The 21,427-nt window shown below is 33.2% G+C and overlaps 1 protein-coding gene across 2 annotated transcripts in view; it reads left to right on the top strand.

The window, feature by feature from the left end:
* The window catches only part of Cadm2 (cell adhesion molecule 2), a 115,416-nt gene that overhangs the window by 30,968 nt on the left and 63,021 nt on the right, over positions 1-21,427 (top strand). For both annotated transcript variants that reach the window (XM_070030449.1, XM_070030447.1), the window contains exon 5: positions 15,138-15,316. In XM_070030449.1, the coding sequence (XP_069886550.1) occupies positions 15,138-15,316 (179 nt within the window). The remainder of the gene's footprint in view (positions 1-15,137; positions 15,317-21,427) is intronic.

The raw sequence follows: 21,427 nt of genomic DNA, 5'->3' as shown, positions 1-21,427 counted from the left end.
AAGCTTCTGGGGAAGGTTGGCTTTTACTTTGCTATCTAGAGAAATTTCTGGGAAGGTTTCCAACTATGCCTTTTTTTTGTTTTTAAGCTTCAATAAGATACTTTAACTTGGGAGGAGTAAAGGCTTAATCAATCACTATTTATTTATTTATGTCACCATACTGATAAAAGTGACACTCTACTAAATTTAATTTTCCTAGAAAGTGGAAAATATTTAAGTATCCTCAAAGTTTCAAGAAAAACAGGCATATACCCCTAATGTAGTACCCAATGAAAATATGGTCTTCAAATGTTACATACTTCAAGCAAACATGAAATAAGATTTTAATATTAGGGCATGTTAATGTTGAGGTCAAGTTAATTCTAAAGCTTTTCTTTTCACCATACATGTACATATACAGCTAAATCATAGGATGCTACCTTTTTCTCCATGTACTGTGGTGTGAGGCACTCCAACAGCGGAAACCAATTCCAGACTCTTTGTCTAGTTATTTACCAAAAACAAAGACAAACTCCTGTTTTTCATACCATCATTCCAGCTTCTTTCATTGTGATGGAGACTCAGGGACTTTTCTTACTGGGCTTTCCTGGCACTATAAGCTTCAAGACCTCAGACTCCAGTGTAGCTTGAGTGACGTGTGAAGTCAATGCATCAAACTTTTGGTAAAAAAGGAGTGTTGTCTATCTGCTAGAGCTGGCCATGAGCATGATCCTCCTCATCTCAGCTTTCCAAGTACTGAGAGTTGTAGGGATGAACCACCATAGCCCAGGACACAATTTTTTTAAAAACATAATATATTTAAATATGAATGATTCGTGAATAGATCATTTAATAGTAATTGAAAATGATGTGATTGTTTTAATAAAATAACACTCTAGGCCTAACTTTGTGAAATGTTTGATTTTTAAAAATCTTCCAAGTCATTTGTGTTTAAATTTTAATAGGAGAAATTTAATTATATTGTATTATTTAATTATATTATTATACGGGAGAGTCTCTGCAAAGCAGTTTCACTTGCCAAATTTTACTTCTAATTATAATTAAATTATTAAAGTATAGGTACCAGCTTATGTCATGACAAACCTTTCCATGAACTATAAAATATAAGCTTGACATTGAAACTTTTTTCTATTAATCACAGTAAGTAAATCAATGTCATCTTTATTACCATTTTGATACATATATTTTTTAAATTCCTGACTCTTTGGGACAGTATTTTCCTGGGATGAAAGGACACTGTTTTTCTGGGTTCAGGTGACTCATCTGTAATTCTAACTACTTGGGAGGTTATGTTGGGAGCGAGTGTAGTGGTATAATGTCAGCCCCATCAGAACATTTTTGAGAGTTTTGTTTTTTGTTTTTTGTTTTTTTCTCAACAAATAACTGGCTGCAGTTTTGTGTGGCTGTATTCATGAGGTGAATTTGTGGCTGAAATAAAAAGGATGGTGATTCCAGATTAGCGTAAGCAGAAGAGTCCACAGCCTATATTTATGGAGGGATGGTAGATTTGGGGGTCATACCTATCAGTCCAGCAATGACAGAAAGCTGAAACTAGATAGATAATGGCAGAAAATAAGTCTCAAAATTAACCCCTGAAAACATTTCTAGAGGCATGGCTCAAATGGTAGGGTATCAGACTACCAGTAGAAGGCCCTGAGTTAAAAAGAAAATACAAAAAACAGAATACATAGTTTTATGAGCAATTTATGCATAATTCTATTGTTTTTTCCAAGTAAATATATGAAACCACTTTAGAGTTAATTGAACATACTTTTATGGTAGCTTTTCTGTCTATATAGCCTATTCAATTCATATTCATAGTTTCACCTTCAGAGAAGTTGAAGTTGCTTATAGAAAACTGTTTTCTACCACAATATGTTATTTATATGTAACAAATACATTTCAGCATTACAGCCTCAGCTAGAACTTTTGACTATAAATATAGTACTTTAACCAGGCAAAGAAGTATAATGGATTTTACCCAGCTTAGATATATTTAAACAAAAATTTCTCAGATTCTGTATCACTATCTTCTCTACTTTCACTTATTTCTGCTATTATTGTTAGTGTAGTCTTTTCCTTGTCTCTCTTCTCTTGCTTTTTTTTTCACAGCATCAGGATTAAGCATAGGGAACTATGAAGGAACATCAGTATAATCAGGATACGCAAAGTAATTTTGTGTTTACTTTTTTCTTCATCTTTATCCTAAGGTAAATAGTTGTACATTTGGTATACATGTGCAATATATTTGGTATATATATGCAATAAATGTATATAGTATAGGAAGTTAAATGAGATGGAGGAAAAAAACATGATATATACATGCTTAGAAATAAATATGTGCCTGCTCAAATAATCATCAACTGTCAGTGATCTGTTTTTGTTTGTTTGTTTATTTTTAATTCAATGCCTCCTCCCAATGTTAGAGTCATCATTTTATTTATATGAATAATTAGATTGACATTTATGAGATTACATATTTAAGATGTCCATGTCATCCACTTCATACATTATTGAGTGGTTGTGCCTCATTGTGTTTCCTGGAGACTTTGTTAACTTGAAATAAGCTTGTGTGTAAAATATCCTCTCTATTGGAGATGATTGTAAAATATAATAATCTCATATACTTATTTTTAAGAATTCAAAGTTTGGTAATTTTAGGAAATAGAGGTCACCTTTCCCATAAATTTAGATTAATATAAACGTGCAAATGTAAAAGGAAAGTTAGAATGCTCCCTATTTTACGGAAGAGAAAATTAATGTTCAAGAGGATTAACTACAATTTTCTATCCATCTACATTGAAAATTGGTGAGACTAAACTTGTAATTCAGTTCTATCCAAATCTTAGACTGTTTCAATTATTTGTGGCTACTTCAACTGCTGAGGCTAAATTGCCACTTATGATATCCAAACTTACATATGAAATTCTACTATAAGGCTAATAATAATTTTAACACAAAAGTTGTAGCTCTGGATGTTTTAGAGTAAAGAATTCACTAGCATTATGATATATTTAGTTTGCATGCTTATCTGACTTTTCTTTATATTTATGCCCTACTGTTTCCGAATTCTTATTCGACTGTGGCTAGCATGTTTGTACTCATATATGAAAAACTCCAATTAATATAGGATCTTTGAGCAATTAAGTCATAGATTTGTAAACAGGTAAAATAGTCATTTTCTACTTCATTCTTACAATTTCTGTTTATACCCAAATTGTACACAACTAAAAGTACATTAATTCACAAGATTAGATCCCCATTTCCAGATTTTCATTTTCATTTCCTTTCCATCTAAGCTGCTAGGCAATTGACAATAAAGTGATAGCTTCGTGTGATTTCTTTACTTCTTCCTCATCTTCTTGGAACCTATTCTCCATTTTTTAATGTGACCATCATTTCCATTAGATGAAGGCATTAACCTCTCTAAAGACAGTTTCACTGGTAGCCTCTCAGGCATTAACCTCTCTAAAGACAGTTTCTCTGGTAGGCTCTCTGTAGTTTGTTGTTTCCAACAGTGCCAGACAGAAAAAAGAAAAAAAAAAAAAAAAAAGGAAGTGAAGGCTAAAAAGAAATTATTGAATTTCCCCAGAAGGAAATCTTACTGATCATCAAGAAAACAGTTTCACTAGAGCCCAGAGAACAGAAAGTAAATTGCAGTAGATTCATCAGGGAGTTTGTAGGTAGTAGGCAAAGAAGAGAACGTCTAATCAGAATACAATGTACATCAGAGAATGAAACATGAACTGTGGAAGAGAGGTGATTAAAAGAAATAAATATTTTGAAATAAACATTTTAAAATAAAGCACGATTCGAAACAGTAGTGGGGAGGCTATCCATATTTTAAGAGAGGATCAAAAAAGAGTGAAAATGAACTCTGGGATAGTGCAAACCTAATAGGCAGATTCAAGTTGCCTACTGCACTTTGGTAATCACTGCCAAAGTTCTGCTCCATTACCTCAGAGCTATTGCAACTGATTCCCCACTTGATTATTTTGGCACCAGGAGAAATATTGCTATTGCTTCACGTTCAATTGCTTCCCTAAACACTTAATGTCTATTAACTCTACTATTTACCTGATCCACCCTTAATGAACAAAAGAGAATCAAAAATGTAAAAGGGAAGCATTATGTCTTCACTTTTTTTCATTTTAGCTGACTTGAATCATTTCTGTGATCCAAGGCCAAATCTTTATTACTTCCTAAAAATAGTGTTTGATCAACATATGATTTCTAGAAGAATGAGTCATTCATCATTATTAGGCATATTGTTAACAGACAAAGCAACCCACTATCCTTTGTGTAAATCACAAAAAATGATGCCATCGCTCAAGTTGCATTGAGACTCCTGTTTGTAACCTGCCCTCCTGCATACTAATGTTGTTTTCCTTGTTCTAAATGTGAGGGCCCTAGTGACTGTTTAGGAACAATCATGCCTTATTTGCCTGCTTTGGACTGGAGCCTTTTGCCATTTTCCTGTGGAACAGCTGCATTACTTGGGCCAGAACCAAATTGTTCCACTTGACATTACTATACAGGCAGAGGCATCCCATTCTTTCCTTAAAAGAGAGATTACAGTACATGTCTGTCTATTGTTTTAATTTTAGTTTAAAGTGAGGACCCAGCCAATGACAGCTACTTTTCTTTCAAGTCTCCAGAGTTTTTGCAGTCTTCTTTTTTCCTTGGCTGAATTCCCAGACAGCTTTCAGGCAGCAACATTCTCCATTTATTTAAAAAAAAAAAATTAAAAGGTGGGGGGGAAGGGGTGGGAACTTTATATTACACTAAAGTCATGACCTTAAGTGCTGCGTGGTTGCCGCCCCATGCTGTGACTAGTGAGTCATCCTACATTTTAATCCAATATTTAACACTTTGTGAATTAACTTCATACAATGAACCCTTTTTCAGTTGAATGGGTGTGTTTTGGCATTTGTTCTATAACAGGCAATAATTATGAGATTTGATAAATTTTTCTGAGTATACAGCACAATGTTTGCCTTGTACTTAACTACTCTACTTTCTGGTAACCACAATTTTTCTTTCATTTTTTGGCATAAGTCTAATATGCATAATTTCATGCCAAAGAAACTTCTGATTCTGGACAAACAGAAATATTTTGATCTTTTGGAAGACAGATAACATACCATATAGCAACCAGTGAGGTGTTGTAAACAATTATCCATTTTAGAAATGATCAAAAATTGGTATTTTCTTATTCACATGGTAGAATTTTTTTATTTTTTTATTTTTTATTTTATTTTTTGTCAGTAGTGGGCCTGAACTCTGGGCCTGGGCACTGTCAGTCAGCTCTTCAGCTCAAGACTAGTATAGTGTTTAACCACTTGAGCCACAGCATCACTTCCGGCTTTTTCGGCTTAGATGGTACTGAGGAATTGAACCTAGGGCCTCATGCATGCAAGGCAAGCATTCTACCACTGAGCCACCTTCCTAGCCCCTAGAATTTTTAAAAAGAGACAATTATTAAGGAAAACCTGTTTTATAAGGAGTTAGATTCCTTCCCTTCTGTGGACTTATTTACAAAACATGGGCTGTTTGATCATTATTTTACAAACTAATTAATGAGAAGAAATTGTGAAACATATCAGGAGTTAATGAAGTCAAGTTATGATCCAGAGTGAGATACTGTTCAGCAAAAGAGGGAAAAATATAATTTGGAATTAATATAGATCTATAATAATATCAATGTCACATATTTTGACCTAAATACAACAGATATAATCATTAAGGAAAATGTATTTCCTGCTTTATAGCAAGCTTTCTAATTAATCATCATGATCTGTGTTTATGCTAGAAGAGGATGCTTTAGCAGTTAAGCTCAAGGGTAAATAAAAGTTTTATTCTTAATAGAAAGAAAAATGTATATTAGGATTTGAATTATAAAAATCTGTGGCTATACTAAGCTTCTGTTTTAAACAAGTCTTCTAATTACTTCAGGTATCTTTTGTATATATATATATATATTTATATATATAAATAAATATATATAAATATAAATAAATATAAATATAATAAATATAAATAAATATAAATATATATTTATATATATATATTTATTAAACAACTTTGACTTTTGAAGCTTTAGATTCCTAGCATCATCAATACAAATACAATACCCATTTAATATAATGTCATGTGGAGCTTGCTATTCTAAATAAAATGAGCAGAAAATCAGGTCATGCTCTACATAATAACATGTCATCAAAACAATAATGGATGTAGTGATTATTCCTTTGTTATCTAGACATTCTTAAAGCACCATTCCTAGTTAATAGGTGTTATAGAATATTTAGGTTTATTATTTATCATCTAATGTCAACTTTAGAGTGATTATAAACTTTTCTCATTTAATTACTTTATTAATTAAAATGAAAGATATTGCACTTATTATTCTAAGATTTTTACAGAAGTATAATTTGGGGAATTAATTCTAAATTTCCATAATATAAATGCATCCATGTGTTGTTCTTCCCATATCGATTTCTTCTTGAAGCCCATATGGTCTTTTCCATCTCATGGCTCAAAATTTAATCATACATTGACTCTGTGGAAACACACAAGTGGTTATGTTGGAAATGAGTCTGAGATTGAATATATTTGGGTTTGTTTTGAAACAAGAAGCTGATGACTGGTAATCTCCACTGCTGTTATTTAGGATATGCATCTGTGGTGTGTTGGGCTCACAGTCATTTTCAATTAAATGTTCCAATGTCTTGTCAAAGTCCCCTAAGAGCTTAAAGAACATGATTATAGATCCCCAGAGCAAAAGTATTTCTTGAATATTTTCAGGTAAGCAGTTTTCTTGCAACAAAAAGCCAATTATTTTGAGGGATATGTAAATGTTTAGCTGGAAATCCTATACAAAATTTATCTACATATTAATGATACTGTCCTATGCATGAACTAGAATTTTAGGCCATGCATTTCTTGTTTCTAGCTTTAAAATTCTGTAGTGATTTTATACATTTATTTTTATACTACATCTTATCTTTTTACTTTTTGAAAATCTACAGACCATGTAGGTGCTTATAAATAATAAAATCATCAACTTGGTAATGGTATAGGAAGATTTCAGGAATAAAAAAACAAGTTATATGTATGCATGTTTGGGTGTGCATATGTGTGTTTGTGTATATGCTGAAATGTTGGAATTATTTATTCAAGAAAAAAATTATTCATTCTTCAATACGAGGCATTCTATATCTGCTTTTTCTCTTTGCATTTTTCCATAATATTAGTCATAAATTTGAAGCTAATATCCCTGTGGTAATCACAAATACAATTTACTGTAAAGTGGATTGTTCTGTGCTTGTTATATTAGCTGTAAAATATTTTAGTTATCACTTCTGAATAAATATATGGATAGAAGAAGATATGTAGAACAGAATTAATTTGGAGTCACTGTACATGTTTGGTATTATTTTACTTAATGATGGAACAGAATATTATTCTCTGGAAAGTTATTGTGTGAACTCACAGAAACAATAAAAAAAGTGTTTTCCTTGCATTACACATGATTTTTAACATGCATGAAGTTATTTTACAAATAACTTCTGTTCAAACATAACAGGCAGAAAGCTTTATAATGGGAAACAAATTTAAACATTAATGTCCCAAATTTTAGGAATTAAATTGGGTCTAATTAGAATAGTCAGTCTGTCAATGATCCATGGACACTCTATCAGCCTAACTTTTAGGAAGTCAAAGTCCCATAAATATCCATATACCTGAAAGAAAGGAGAAAGTAGAGAGATATAGAGATATATTCATTTTTTAAAGGTAAGTGAGTAGTAGAAAAGCACCTATTGTGATTTGTGACCAACATTATGCTCTGAAGGTGGGAAGTGAAGAATGTAAGTATTTTTCACTTGAAACTGCAAGGACAGGCGATCCTGAAATGATCTTACTGAAGTCAAATGTAAATACTATGGTTTTGCAGAATGTAGGAAGAAGAGTATCTATGAATACAGTTGCTCTCCCTATGATGTCAAAAATGCAAGTTGTGGCTTATTCTTGAGTCATAAAATCAATTTAGATGAGGACCCTTAAAAGCCAAAAAATGGACAATGGAGGAAAGGAAATTATAGAGAAGAAAAGAGAACAAAGTGAGCAAATTGTTCTTATATACAAGTATATGATTTTTATACATGACTTTGTAATGCCTTTCTTACCCTCAAAATCGAAATTTTTTACATTAAAGATACATCAAGATCTTGGGGAAACTGATGCTAAATTTTAACCACTTTACCCATCTATAATGAAAATACAAACCTGTGTGTTCTACATGAAGTCATTTTAGTTCCATAAAATAGACTTGAATATCAACAGCAACGCTGTGTTTAATAATGAAGAAAAATGTGATCCTCTGAGGATTTCTTCCAAATAATTAAAATACAATTTCAAATTTGTAAGTTTTAAATTTAGATCCATTTCATTCTTCTTTGCACAAAATATTTCATTGTCAGCTACCAGACAAATGATGTGCACTTTCTGATTATTTTTCCAAGACCATTCACTTTGATGTTAGACAAGAAAGGAGTTATGAAACAGTTGCAATTCTATGACTGTGGCTCACTCTGTGTTTAACGTAAGTATGAGATCACATAGACTAATAAGCACTATTTTATATCAGTGGAAGCCATGAATTAATTTAACTCTTCTATAGAAAATATAATTCTTCCTTGCAACATTCTGAACTGAATGTTCTTCCAGGTTTGACTGAGGTGAATGGTAGAAGCTCCATCTTATAAGGCACCTAATTGCCTTATATGATGGCAGATATAAAACAGCAGAATCTGAGACATTCAGACTGGCATGTTTTGGATTTTAAAAAGCATGAATCTGTTAAAAAGTGCATTATTTTCAAGAGAGAAATTCAAGAACTAATACTTTTCAAGTAAGTTTTAAAAGAATACATAGAGTAAGTGAATTGTTCACTTGATCATGAAGATTTCATACCTAATGTACACACATAATGGTACTTGCAATTTCACATATGATACTCATGATGTCGTTCTGTTGTTGTTGGCCATGGGTTTGAAATCAGGGGCTGTGTACTGTTCTTGTGCTCTTTTGCTCAAGGCTAGTGCTCTGTCACTTTAAACCATGGCTCTCTTTCTGGTTTTCTGGTGGTTAATTGGAGATAAGATGCTCAAGGACTTTCCTGTTGAGGCTGGCTTTGAATCACAATCCTCATATTTCAGCCTGCTGAATAGCTAGGATTACAGCAGCACCTAGCTGCTCATGATATCCTAATCATTAACATTTTGTGTTACAAAGAAAAGAAACGTTTAGATAAAACATGGGTAGTTGTTTTTCTTCAGCAGACCATCCTGAGAGATTAGTTTATTTCTGTGTCCCACCCTTGAATTTTGTTTTGACTTCAGCATGACCTCTGCATCTCCTTCAATACCATAGCAATCTGAAATGCTCTAGATATAATCCATTTGTTGTACCATAACTTTGCTGGAATTATGCAGTTTGTAGTATAATCGCTTTCTACCTCAAAACTTGAAATAATTATCAATAGACATTAGATAAATAAGTACAGGATTTCACAGACACTCTAAAATAATGTTATTATTATTAAGTTTGCTAATAAGCACTTAACTCTTCTATATAGGTTATTTCTTCTCTCAACTATAAGACTAAATTTAGCAGCAGTAAGTGCCTAGTAAATCAGAATCAAGTATTATATGATGAGAAAAACCCAATTAGAAGTCCATTTCTTATTTGCTGTTCAAGTTTTAAATATATGCACAAAATAAAACATTGAATTAAAATTTATAAAAATGTGTTAAATTTGAAAACTATGGCCCTACAACCTTAGAATGTATGCGAGTGAATTCATAAACATATTTGCTTCTTTTGTTCTGTATCATCCATTCAGTGGGTTTAGAAACAGTTATAATTTTAAAAGGTAAAAATAAAACATTGTCACTTAGATTTGATAGAAAAAAAACTCAAGGCTCATCACATGTAGATTTCCAAGTTCTAATTACTTGCTATTTTTAAAGGGGTGATTTTCGGGATTAACTACAATGTACAATGTTACTGTCTCACTCGTGTTGCTGCCCTCAATTTCCTTTTGCCCCTAGTGCCTGACTCCTGTACATTTTTTAATCTGACCACACAAAATCCGAAGACTATGACCATTTTTCAAATGATCTCTTTTGGATGTCTGGATACCAGGGAAGGACGTTGTTCTCTGGAGCCAGAAATTCAATCATTTCTGTGTTCAAATTAGAAAACATCTACAGGCCTTCTTTATTCAGATGAAACAAATTGTATTTGCTAAACCACTTAATTTTTATGGAGATATTAAGAAGTTTGATTATTTTAAATAATAACTGGAAATACATGTATGCTAGAGTGTGTGTGTGTGTGTGTGTGTGTGTTTGTGTGTGTGTGTGTATGTGTACTCGCTCATGTGTATGTGTATTAGTCTTGGTGAACTCAAAACCAAAAAGCTTGCCCATGTAATTGTAACCCTTCTGTACAGTATGTTCACAATAAAAAAAAAATCTCCATTTAAAAAAAAAAACACCAAAAAGCTGCAGAGAAAGCACAGAAAGCTGTTAAGACTAGCACTGTACCACTTGAGTCACAGCTCTACTGCTAATTTCTCGTTATTTCGAAGAAGGAACTTTACAACTTTGGGGAGGGGGGAGAGATGGGAAGGGATGGGAAGGGGAACAAAGGAGGAGGCAACAATGCTTGGTAAGAAATGTACTCATTATCTTAATTGTAACCCCTCTATATGGTATTTTCACAATTAAAAAAAAAAGCAAGAAATAAAAAAATAAAAACAAGAGTCTTACAGACTTTCCTGCCTGATCTGGCTTCAAAATATTATTCTCAGATCTCAGCCTCCTTAGTAGCTAAGATTACAAGTGTATGACACTGGCACTTGGCTGTGTAGGCTAGTTTTAATTTATGTATAAACCTAACTACTATTTTACCATAACTCCATCTTATGGTTCTAATGGAAGATTTACCATCCAAAATAGGTTCAAGAATCAGTGAAAAACTTAGCTCACTGTTTTCAGAATGTTCTTTTTTTTCATTTTCCATTAATCACTTCTTCAGTTATTTGAAATGCCAATTAACAAATCAAAAGGTTCTCTATATGTCTATATTTCTAGTTATTTAATTTTAAAAGACAAGTCTAAATTTAATTATATATTTGCACAACGTTTTTACTGTCAGGATGACACAAAATTTATGGATTCAAGTAATAAGAAACCGCTACTGTTTCAGGTTTGAGATACTACAGGTATTATTTTTAATAAATATAAATGTACAGATACATTAATGTATATATATACATAATTACATCTGTTAATTTAAAATTTCAGCTTATTTTTCACTAAAATATGCTTCAATATAGTGAGTAACTTGAGTATAATTATAAAGATGAACTTTATATTTCATAGGTACAGTCCTAATAAAAGCCCCTTCTTCGCTTTCACTCTGTGAAACACACACACACACACACACACACACACACACACACACACACACACACATACAACCTTTCACTATTCTCTACTCATACACTATACTAATTCACCCGTGATCATCAAAATTTATGTGAGTTTCATCTCCCAACAATGGGGGTCAACAACCTATTGTCCAACCAACTACAAACTGGGGTCATCATGGCTGTCTGTGTGTGTTTGATTAATTTTCTGTAACAGCTCATGGGTCTCTGGAAAGCACTATGTTTATGCTTTCCCATAAACTACATAGGATTCACATGAATAGCCAGATGCAGAGATGAGTTGGAAAGGACATGTGCTTCCACATCCTCTACTGAATGACCTCACTCCTCCCAGCACATTGTTCAACACCTATGCTCTTTGAATCAGGTGCCTTGAGTTTCTCTGATGGCTTCATTACAAAGGCCTTAGTGATTGGACACTGAACATTGATAATTCAATATTCAATTATTTCCTTTTTCTCAAGTAGGATTGAATGTTATATCCTTCTACATAGTTTCCATCCTGATTTCTCCAGGAGTCCACCAAGAGAATCTCATACTACCTTTTAAGAGCTCCTCAACAGAACAAAAATAAGCCTATTACTCAGGAAACATCAGGACTCAGAATGCTGTTAGCAACTGAGGTGAAAGACCAAAATTTTGAACAAAAATATTATAACACTCTTAATTAATTAAAAGGATTTCAAGGGCATATAATTAATTACTATTGGCAGATGGAAAATATGCATTATTTGTTATATAAAAATATCACACTTCCAACTGGTTTCAACATTTAACTATTTGATTGCCAGTTCTTTCACCATCTCGCTGATTTGCACATATAGGTGTTCTTCTCAATGTTGTATTTTTAATATTTCATCTGTAAGATTTGTTTTGTTTTATCTCATTTTGTTTTGTTTTGTTTTTTAATGTCAGTACTGAGGCCTGATCTCAGGGCCTCATGTTCTCATTAAAGCTATTTTGTTTATGGCTGAAGCTCTACTTGAAACACACACACCTTAGTTTTACATTTTGCTGGTTAAGTGGAAATAAGAGTCACTCTGATCTGTGTGCCTGAGCTGGCTTTGAACCCAAATTCTCTATGTCAGCCTCCTGAGTAGGTAGGATTAGAGGTGGCAGCTAGGAACTCACAGTTTTCATTTTTAAGTTTGATATTTTGCAGATGGTTTTGTCTCTAAAATATATATTATTTCTCATAGAATGCATGTCACAATCCTAGTATCAATTTTCAAATATTATGTTCTGCTTGTATTCACAATGGTTTAACATATATTTAAATGTTCATGACATGAAATAATGACAAAATCTTGCTAAAAGTAGAAAATCCGTATGTACACAAGGAAAATAATTGTTATGTTGAAAGCAGGAGCTAGGAGATGAAACATCAAAATGAGTTAGATCAGATTTTGACTATTTCTCCTATCTTCTCCATTCTTTATATAGTACCTATGATTTTTTTTTTAAGGCATTTAGGTTAGGCATGATGGTACATCCTGGTAATGTAAGATACTCAAAATGTAGAGGTAATAGAATCACAGTTCAAGGTTGGCCAGGGGCAAAAGTTCACAACCTTATTGAAAAAATTAACTAAAATCCCCAAAGTGTTGGGAATGTTGCTTAAGAAGTAGAGTGTCTGTCTAGCAATTGTGCTGCCCAAAGATCAAGCCGCCATATTGTAAAACAGCAAACAGATACGTTTATTTTGAGAATTACTGAAAAGATATGGAATGCATCATCCATACAGCATGATAGGGATTATGAACAATTATTCCTATTATTAATGCTTTGAAAAAGTTAAATATTTCAAAGATGAGAACCTATGGTTTACTTGTCATTTCTTCTCTAAAAGGTAATTTTTTTATTTTTTTAATCAATAAGTTTTTTTTACTGAAAATACCATACAGAGGGGTTACAATTACATGAGCAAGGTAATGAGTACATTTCTTAAGCATTGTTTCCTCCTCCTTTGTTTCCCCTTCTCATCTCCGCCCCACCCCCACTCCCACCCTGCGCCAAAATTGTAAAGTTCGTTTTTTGACATAACATCTTATACATCTCATCTTTGCAATGGGTCCAACTGTATCCCTATTTAAACAATTTGTTTTTTCTTTCCCCTCCCCAAATTATAATTTTGACATGAGAATCCTTTGCAAGTACAATCTTCATTGCTCAACTAATGGGATAAACCCCGAGACAGGCAACTTAGGAAATTTCCCTTCTGTAAGAACATCATTATATCGGGCCGGGAAGGTGGCTCAGTGGTAGAGCGCTTGCCTTGCATGCCTGAGGCCCTGGGTTCGATTCCCAGCACCACATAAGCAAAAAAAAAAGCCGGAAGTGGCGCTGTGGCTCAAGTGGTAGAGCGCTAGCCTTGAGCTGAAGAGCTGAGGGACAGTGTCCAGGCCCAGAGTTCAGGCCCTACGACCGGTTTATAAAAAAAAGAAAAAAAAGAACATCATTATACACATTCTAAGATGGTCACAAGTCTCATGAGCTCAAAATTCCATGTTCTCTGTCATTAACCAAAATTACCTTACGAAGTACATGATCAGAATGTATTCAATTACTTTTATCATTATATATCAATCATAATAGAGTTTTATTATGATATTATGATCAATTCAACACACATTGTTCAAATTTATTTCCTCCATTATTCTTAGTCCAATTCTTTATCTACTTATTCTGTTATCTTCATTTATACATGCATATATCGTGATACATGTATTTTTGTCATGTTCCTCCCATTCTCTATTCCTCTGCTTATGCTCCCTCAAGAAAGCAATAGAAATTATAATATGATAGAACATATATTACATATAAAATGTATAATACATTATAGATTATATAATCATATAAATTATCAATACATAATATATGTTATATGTAATATATTACATATTATATAATAATATCCCATAATTATTATGATTATTTAAATATGGATTTGCATATAAGAGAAAACATGCAGTATTTGGCTTTTGAATTTGGTTTTTCTCTTTCAACATGATAATCTTTATTGCTATACATTTGCTCAAATATGGCATAATTTTATTCTTTATTGCTGATACTATTTCATTGTGAATATACACAACATTTTTGTTACTTATTCCCAAATTATTAAGCACCTGGATTTTGTTAAAGATGATCTTTTAGATAAACCTTTTGGGTGAATGTGAATGGTGGAGGAGATGTGAGATACCCATCAGTCACATTCAGGCAGAGCTGTGTCATTAGATAGAACTCTTGGGAAAATATAATTTCAGGTATTTCTGGGAAAGATTTGCTTCAATACTGCAAAGAAAATCTTCTAATGTGAGGTGTGAGCCATTAGCAGCAGGATGTAGACTCAGGACCTGTTCAGGGTACAAAGGTTAAATGGTATGATTCTCAACAAATTAGTTGTTCCACACCTCTCGGCTAAAGAAGGGTAGAATTAAATTATAATTTAACCTAACATGGAATCTTCTTAGTGAGTGTTCGGTGCTTCTAATGGTACCATAGCCTATACTTATGCACAAAGTAGGTCTTGAAATTTGTGAATTGCTCAACTCAGTGGGTTCACAGAGTATGCAATGTTTCTTATTTTCTCTGTACTCCTCTTTGGATCTAACAGGCCAGAACCTGTGTTGTGGACAAAAGATGGCGGAGAGCTACCGGATCCTGATCGAATGGTTGTGAGTGGCAGAGAGCTCAACATTCTGTTCCTGAACAAGACTGACAATGGCACATACCGATGCGAAGCCACAAACACCATCGGCCAAAGCAGCGCGGAATACGTCCTCATCGTCCATGGTAAGTATCTTTCTGAAAGCACTGCAGGTTAGAGAATGGCCTAAAAAGTTGCTTAAATTTGTCAAAGTCCTCAGCATAATAAAGCAAATTAAAGGGCTGGTTGCTCTTTCATCAGGACTTTTCATAAACATAAACATCTCCAAGATTTGCATTAATACGTTCCAAGAAAGGCTAATAAAAAGAAAATTACAGCACACACTAAGAATAAGGTTATTTTGTGAAAAAGTTTGTCATAAATACTTTTATTTAATTTTTGGTGGTGACTCATAAATGTTAATGCATATCTTTAATTTTGCAAATTAAAGGATTTTTATTAAAATCTAGAGTTATGAAAACTATTTCCTTTAATTAACTTGCAGTTGTATGATCAAAAAAACAACCTTTTAAAAATCTCTCTAACTGGCTACTCATAAAAATGATAGTACTCAAAAATAGAAAGTCCTAGAGACAATATTATTGATTACAGAAAATACAATATCAATGAGCAATTTCATATGAATAATTGTTGCAGTTCACACAGCGAGACCGGGGAACGCAGTATCTGGTAGGCAGAATGGGACCCTACCGTGCGAGTATAGCCAAAGTTTATTAAAACGTCATACGCTTATGCTTATATAGATAACAGGGGCATAGAAGGTAAGTCTGTAGTCATGGGATCATCACGGGACAGAAAGTTGACTTTAAACAATTTCGGGGCAATGTGGACAATTAGCAACCTTTAATCAGTGGGCGGGAAGAGTTGTTCAAGATAATAAAAGAGGAAGCAAGGTGGGGGGGAGGTCCTCCATTAAAAAACACAAAAGGCATCATGAGGCATTGTTCTACTTGATTAAATAGGAGGGGCACAAATGGCACTTCCCGCAAACCATCTCCTGAGTGTGTCAGGCAGCGCAGGCTCTTTGCCCAGTGTGGGGCACCCAGAGGGAATGCATGACACATGTACCCCATGGCACACAGGAACTCAGATGAGTCACGCAGGTCGATGCCTCGGACAAATAATAAATTGCAATATCTGTAGACTTTTCTTCTTGATTGATCTTATTTCATAATTGGTGTGAATACAACAAAATAACAGGAAATAATGCCTATACTCTGTAGTGAAGACAATCATGTCTTTTCAACCACAAGAAGTCACAATGGGTTGTCCATAGGTAGCTTTAACATATCATTAAATGGAGCTAACTTTTTATGATGTCAATAAGTACTGTAATTAATAAAATTATACATTGCCCTTGAGGTTTATTTTGTATGCCAGGCTAAAACGGCATCTCTCTAAGAGAATATAACATTTCCCTTAGATTATTTCACCAAGAGAAACATGCTTAATAGTACCAGTATATTCTTTTCAGTATTAAAAAAATTCTGAAATTCTGTAATTTTATGTAAAACAAAATTCTGTAAAAATCCAATGATTTGTTTTTTTTGGTTGGTTGTGGGGCTTGAACTCTGGGCCTTAGGCGATGTCCCTGAGCTCTTCAGCTCAAGTGAGTGCTCTGAAACTTGTGCCACAGTGCAACTTCTGGTTTCCTGGTGGTTAATGAGAGGTAAGAGTTTCATAGACTTTCCTGCTTGGGCTGGCTTTGAACCGTGGTACTCAGATCTCAGCCTCCTGAGTAGAAAGGATTACATGCATAAGGCACTGATGCTGGCTAAATCCAGTGAATTTTAAGAATCATGTATAAGTTTTGCTTACGTGATATCTTCTCTATGAATCTAATTATGGAATACAGTAAGAAGCATTGATTAGTTCCATAGATTTATACAAAAATAGAATTGTCTAATTCTTTGTAAAGAGTTTTAATTTACCAAAAATAATAATAATAACCCTGCTTTTCTGATTTTTCCTTGTGTTCATTTTGTAAAGATGTGGGCTAATGTGGGAGAAAAGTAATATATAAAAGTAAGACTTTTCTTATTTTTAGGCAACCTTGATTATATATATGTGTATGTATTTTCATTCATTTCACAATGGCCCCTGGTGCTGCTAAAAAGATGAGGGCAGACAGTGAATAAACTCTCTACATATATACATCTTCAACATGGTAAAGCTAAACATTTAATTTCTAATATTTTATAAGTAGTACAAGCTGCGTGCCAGTGATTCTCGCCTGTAATCCTAGCTACTCAGGAGGCCGAGATCTGAGGACTGTGGTTCAAAGCCAGCCCAGGCACAAAAGTCTGTGAGACTCTTATCTTCAATAAACTACCAGAAAACCAGAAGTGGTGCTGTGGCTCAAGTGGGAGAGTGCTAGCTTTGAGTTGAAGAGCTAAGAGACAGCACCCAGGCCCAGAGTTCAAGCCCCATTACCAATACATATATATATACATATATATATATATATATATATATATATATATATATATATTAGAAAGCTCATCTTTGGGAAAGCTTAGCACAATCAAATATGGAATTAAATGTTGTATGTTCCCATAGACAGAACATCTAGACTTACTACCAGAATGAATTGAACGATTGATGCAGGTGTAAAGAATATAAATTAGATCCAGGAAGCCAGATTCAAGAGTATGGCTATAATTAGATTGTATAGTATCAAGGTTAAGCATACTGTCTGTGATTCTTCCTAAGTTTTAAGTGTTTCTCTCACCTAATGATTTCTCAGAAAGCAGTTGCATGTTGGGGAGTGTGCCCCATTGTGCTGAAAGCAACAACACAAAAATACAGAGAATTAGAAGGCTAGTGACAAAAGAAATAATATAGTCAGATAAGGAACATGCCATTTGTTTCTTTAAGGCAATTCAAATAGGCTAAATTCATATTTTTTTTTCTGATGTTTGCAGGCTAGCCAACAGCATGGTTTCCTAAATAGCCAAGCTACCTTTAGGTAGTTGGCAGCTGACATATTTCAAATAAATAGTTCTCTAAGCTCTTTGTAAGAAGTCATTTTTGGCTTTGCTTTTTGAACTTCAATTCATCAAAAGCACCCCATAGATTAACGCTATTCATGCTGCTAGATAAATGCTGTGAAGTTCAACAGTCGTTTACCTAGGATTATTGACTCGAGTAATGAGAGGTTTGATGAAACAGTGAAACCATGTTACAGTGTGTTTAAAAAGGGTTCCAATTGGGTTCGTTACAAAATAAAGTGTTTTTTCCCCTTTGCACACTGGGTATAATGTTTCATTAGTCACTGGTTGTATAAATATAAAGCTGCACTCTTCTGTAAATGGTTTTGCTGTTTCAAAACCTACTAAGCGATGAAATTTGAGTGGCATTTCAATCCATAATGACATCTGTATGCATTTCAGAATTGGATGATAAGCGATCATTTCTGATAACTTTACCCTTCTATCTTTTATACCAAGGATGATTTTTACATTAGCTGTGATAATTTAATATGGCTCTAGCATAAGATTTTTCATGAACAGAATCTCCTGTCTGAGCCTCCCACAATTGCCCAGATTCTATTGATTGTTAACCTGATAGACTGCTGAGCAGTTTTGTGTGAAATCATCAGCTATCTACATGCATCTTTGTGGTTAGATTTTATTCTTTGGGTGTCAATGGAAAGAGCATGATTTAAAGGCTCTCACAGCTAATTGTCAATGGCACTGATATTTTGTGTTATGTATACTAGTAGATTTTGTCCCACTCTTACTTGCACCTTTCGAAATTTAAGAAGGAGGAGTACAAATGGTAATTTGAAACCATGGGTACAAAATTTACCTGTAATGAAATTCCTAACTGGAGCCAGGGAACAAATACCTATATGATAACATATTATACTTATGAAGAAGAATTTGCACCATGGAGGTTCCAATAGTAGACTAGGTATCAGTTTCACTAAAAAACTCAACAATAGAAAAAATTAACATGTTAAATTAATAAGCACATTTGCACTAATTAATTCCTGAGAGCATAGTTATTTCTTATATTTTGCTTTCTTACTTAAAGGTTGAAATTTTTTTCTTGTTATATATGCTATCATATTTATTTCTTTAAAATCCATAATCCAAAGGTTAATAGATTTGAAATATTTTTTTCTTTTTTAAAAGTTTTCTTGTTGGTCATGTGGCTTCAGCTCATGGCTTGAGTTCTGTCCCTGAGCTCTTGTGCTCAAGGCTAGTGCTCTACCACTTTGAGCTACAACAGAACTCCCAGGTTTCTGGTGGTTAATTGGAGAAAAGAGTCTCATGGCCTTTCCTTCCTAGGCTGGCCTTGAACAATGATCCTCAAATCTCAGCCTCCTGAGTAGCTAGAAATACAGATGTGAGCCAGCAGAACCTGACTTGAAATATGTTTTTTATTGCCATATTTATATCTAGATAATTTAACCAAAAGAACAATTGATTCCTTTATTAAAAAATGACAGTATTTATCTTTTTAGAACAATAACACTCAGGTAAATGACATTTAAGAAGATTGTAGTTTAATATGAAAAGGAAGTCATACATAGATGCACATGATTGAAACATAGGAGAGTGAAATCCAAGAATCTGGGATTTAAAAAAAAATAGTAATTCACGAATTCTGGATTTTTCCTAAGTGACAAATATAAATGGAAGTATCACATACTATGTCAGATACATAGATTTATTCATAGATTAATACAAAGCTTAATGCATCTATTATTGTTGTTTATTTTGGTAATAACCTTCTTATACAAAGGACAATTCAATTATAATAATTACTAAACGACTGCAGAAAGTTTACTGACACAGATGTTTCTGAATAATATCCAGATTATAAATTAAATTAATTTTACTAAAGAACAAAAACACTCAAAATTCTTGCTAACAAAGCAATAGGAAAAAATCTTTAAAATATAGAAATAGAGCAAATTTTAATTTGTTTATTTATACAGGTGTCTAGTAAATAAATACTGATATTTATGTTGCCAGTAAAATTGTTTGTTTCAGATGTAGCACTCACATACATGTATTTAGCTATATATGATTATCTTAAAAGAGTAGTTGTTTTAATCTTTTAGATAATACATATATATATGTATATATACACCTATACACACTTATTATTAGCTAACAGGAACCATTATAAAAATATTGTGGGTTTTTTAACACATAAAAGGACATGTTAAATTGAAATTCCTTTGTATAAGTACTTGCACATAATAAAAAGGTGTTCTATTTCTTAAATTTTAATAATAAGAGAATATTACTACTAGAAATGTGCATGTATTGTTGTAAAAGGAATGAAGCTATTTACTGTGCCTTTCTAACTTTTAAGAATCAATAAGATTGAAACTTTCATTTCATTTTGATTTTATTGTTAATAAATGTCAAAAGATATTCAGAGACCAAAAAAAAGCTGTATGTGCAACTGTATATTACAGATTACTGCCTTAAGCCAACCTTCCAAGCTTGGTTCCTTATTTGGACATACATGTCTTCAGAGATAAAGTAAATGAAAGCTCTTTTCCATCCGGAGTATTGTTGATTTTCTATTGTAATTGACTTGCCTGCTATGGAAGTGAAACAAACCAAATAAGGGGTATCCTTCCTTCAGTTAGTAAACATTTCAATTCAAGCCATCTTGTCTTTCAAATATTTAACTGTTATACAGAAAATAAACATTGTTGATCTAGCATTGTTATTATTGACCTATGTTTAGCAAAATAAAACTTCTGTGAGTGAATGCTATAATATTTTTTCTAAAAGATTAAAAATATCACAAATTAATATCTCAAATTTGTTTATGACCTTCCAAAGTATAGAAATTGATACATGTAATTGTTACATGCACATGCCTATTTATTATAGGCATAGAACTTCCATAGACACATGTCAGGGTTAGCAATGATTTCAAAGCTACTAAGTATTCTCATCACAATATTTTTGAGAAACGTGCTTCAGAGCAAGTATATAGCCAGACAAAAATGTTTGTAGCTTCTTGTGACATGGATTTACTATTAAAGTCACCTAGGAACAAAATGTTTAGACTCACTGGAAGACGGCATCGTTTCTTTATGCCTAGCTGTATTACTAGGCAAGGTGACACTTATAAACCTTGTTAAATTAAAAGAGAAAACCTTTGAGCTCTGATGAGTGGATGACAAGCAAGAGAGGAAGCCTTGGATTATGGACAGCTGCACAGCCTAGCAAACATGAAAAGGGGTTTTAACTAAAATCTGT

The sequence above is a fragment of the Dipodomys merriami genome, unplaced genomic scaffold, assembly GCF_024711535.1.
Source record: "Dipodomys merriami isolate MVZ:Mamm:240054 unplaced genomic scaffold, mDipMer1.0.p SCAF_2, whole genome shotgun sequence".
In the NCBI taxonomy this organism is placed as follows: domain Eukaryota; kingdom Metazoa; phylum Chordata; class Mammalia; order Rodentia; family Heteromyidae; genus Dipodomys; species Dipodomys merriami.
This window is presented reverse-complemented; position numbering and strand designations above follow the sequence as displayed.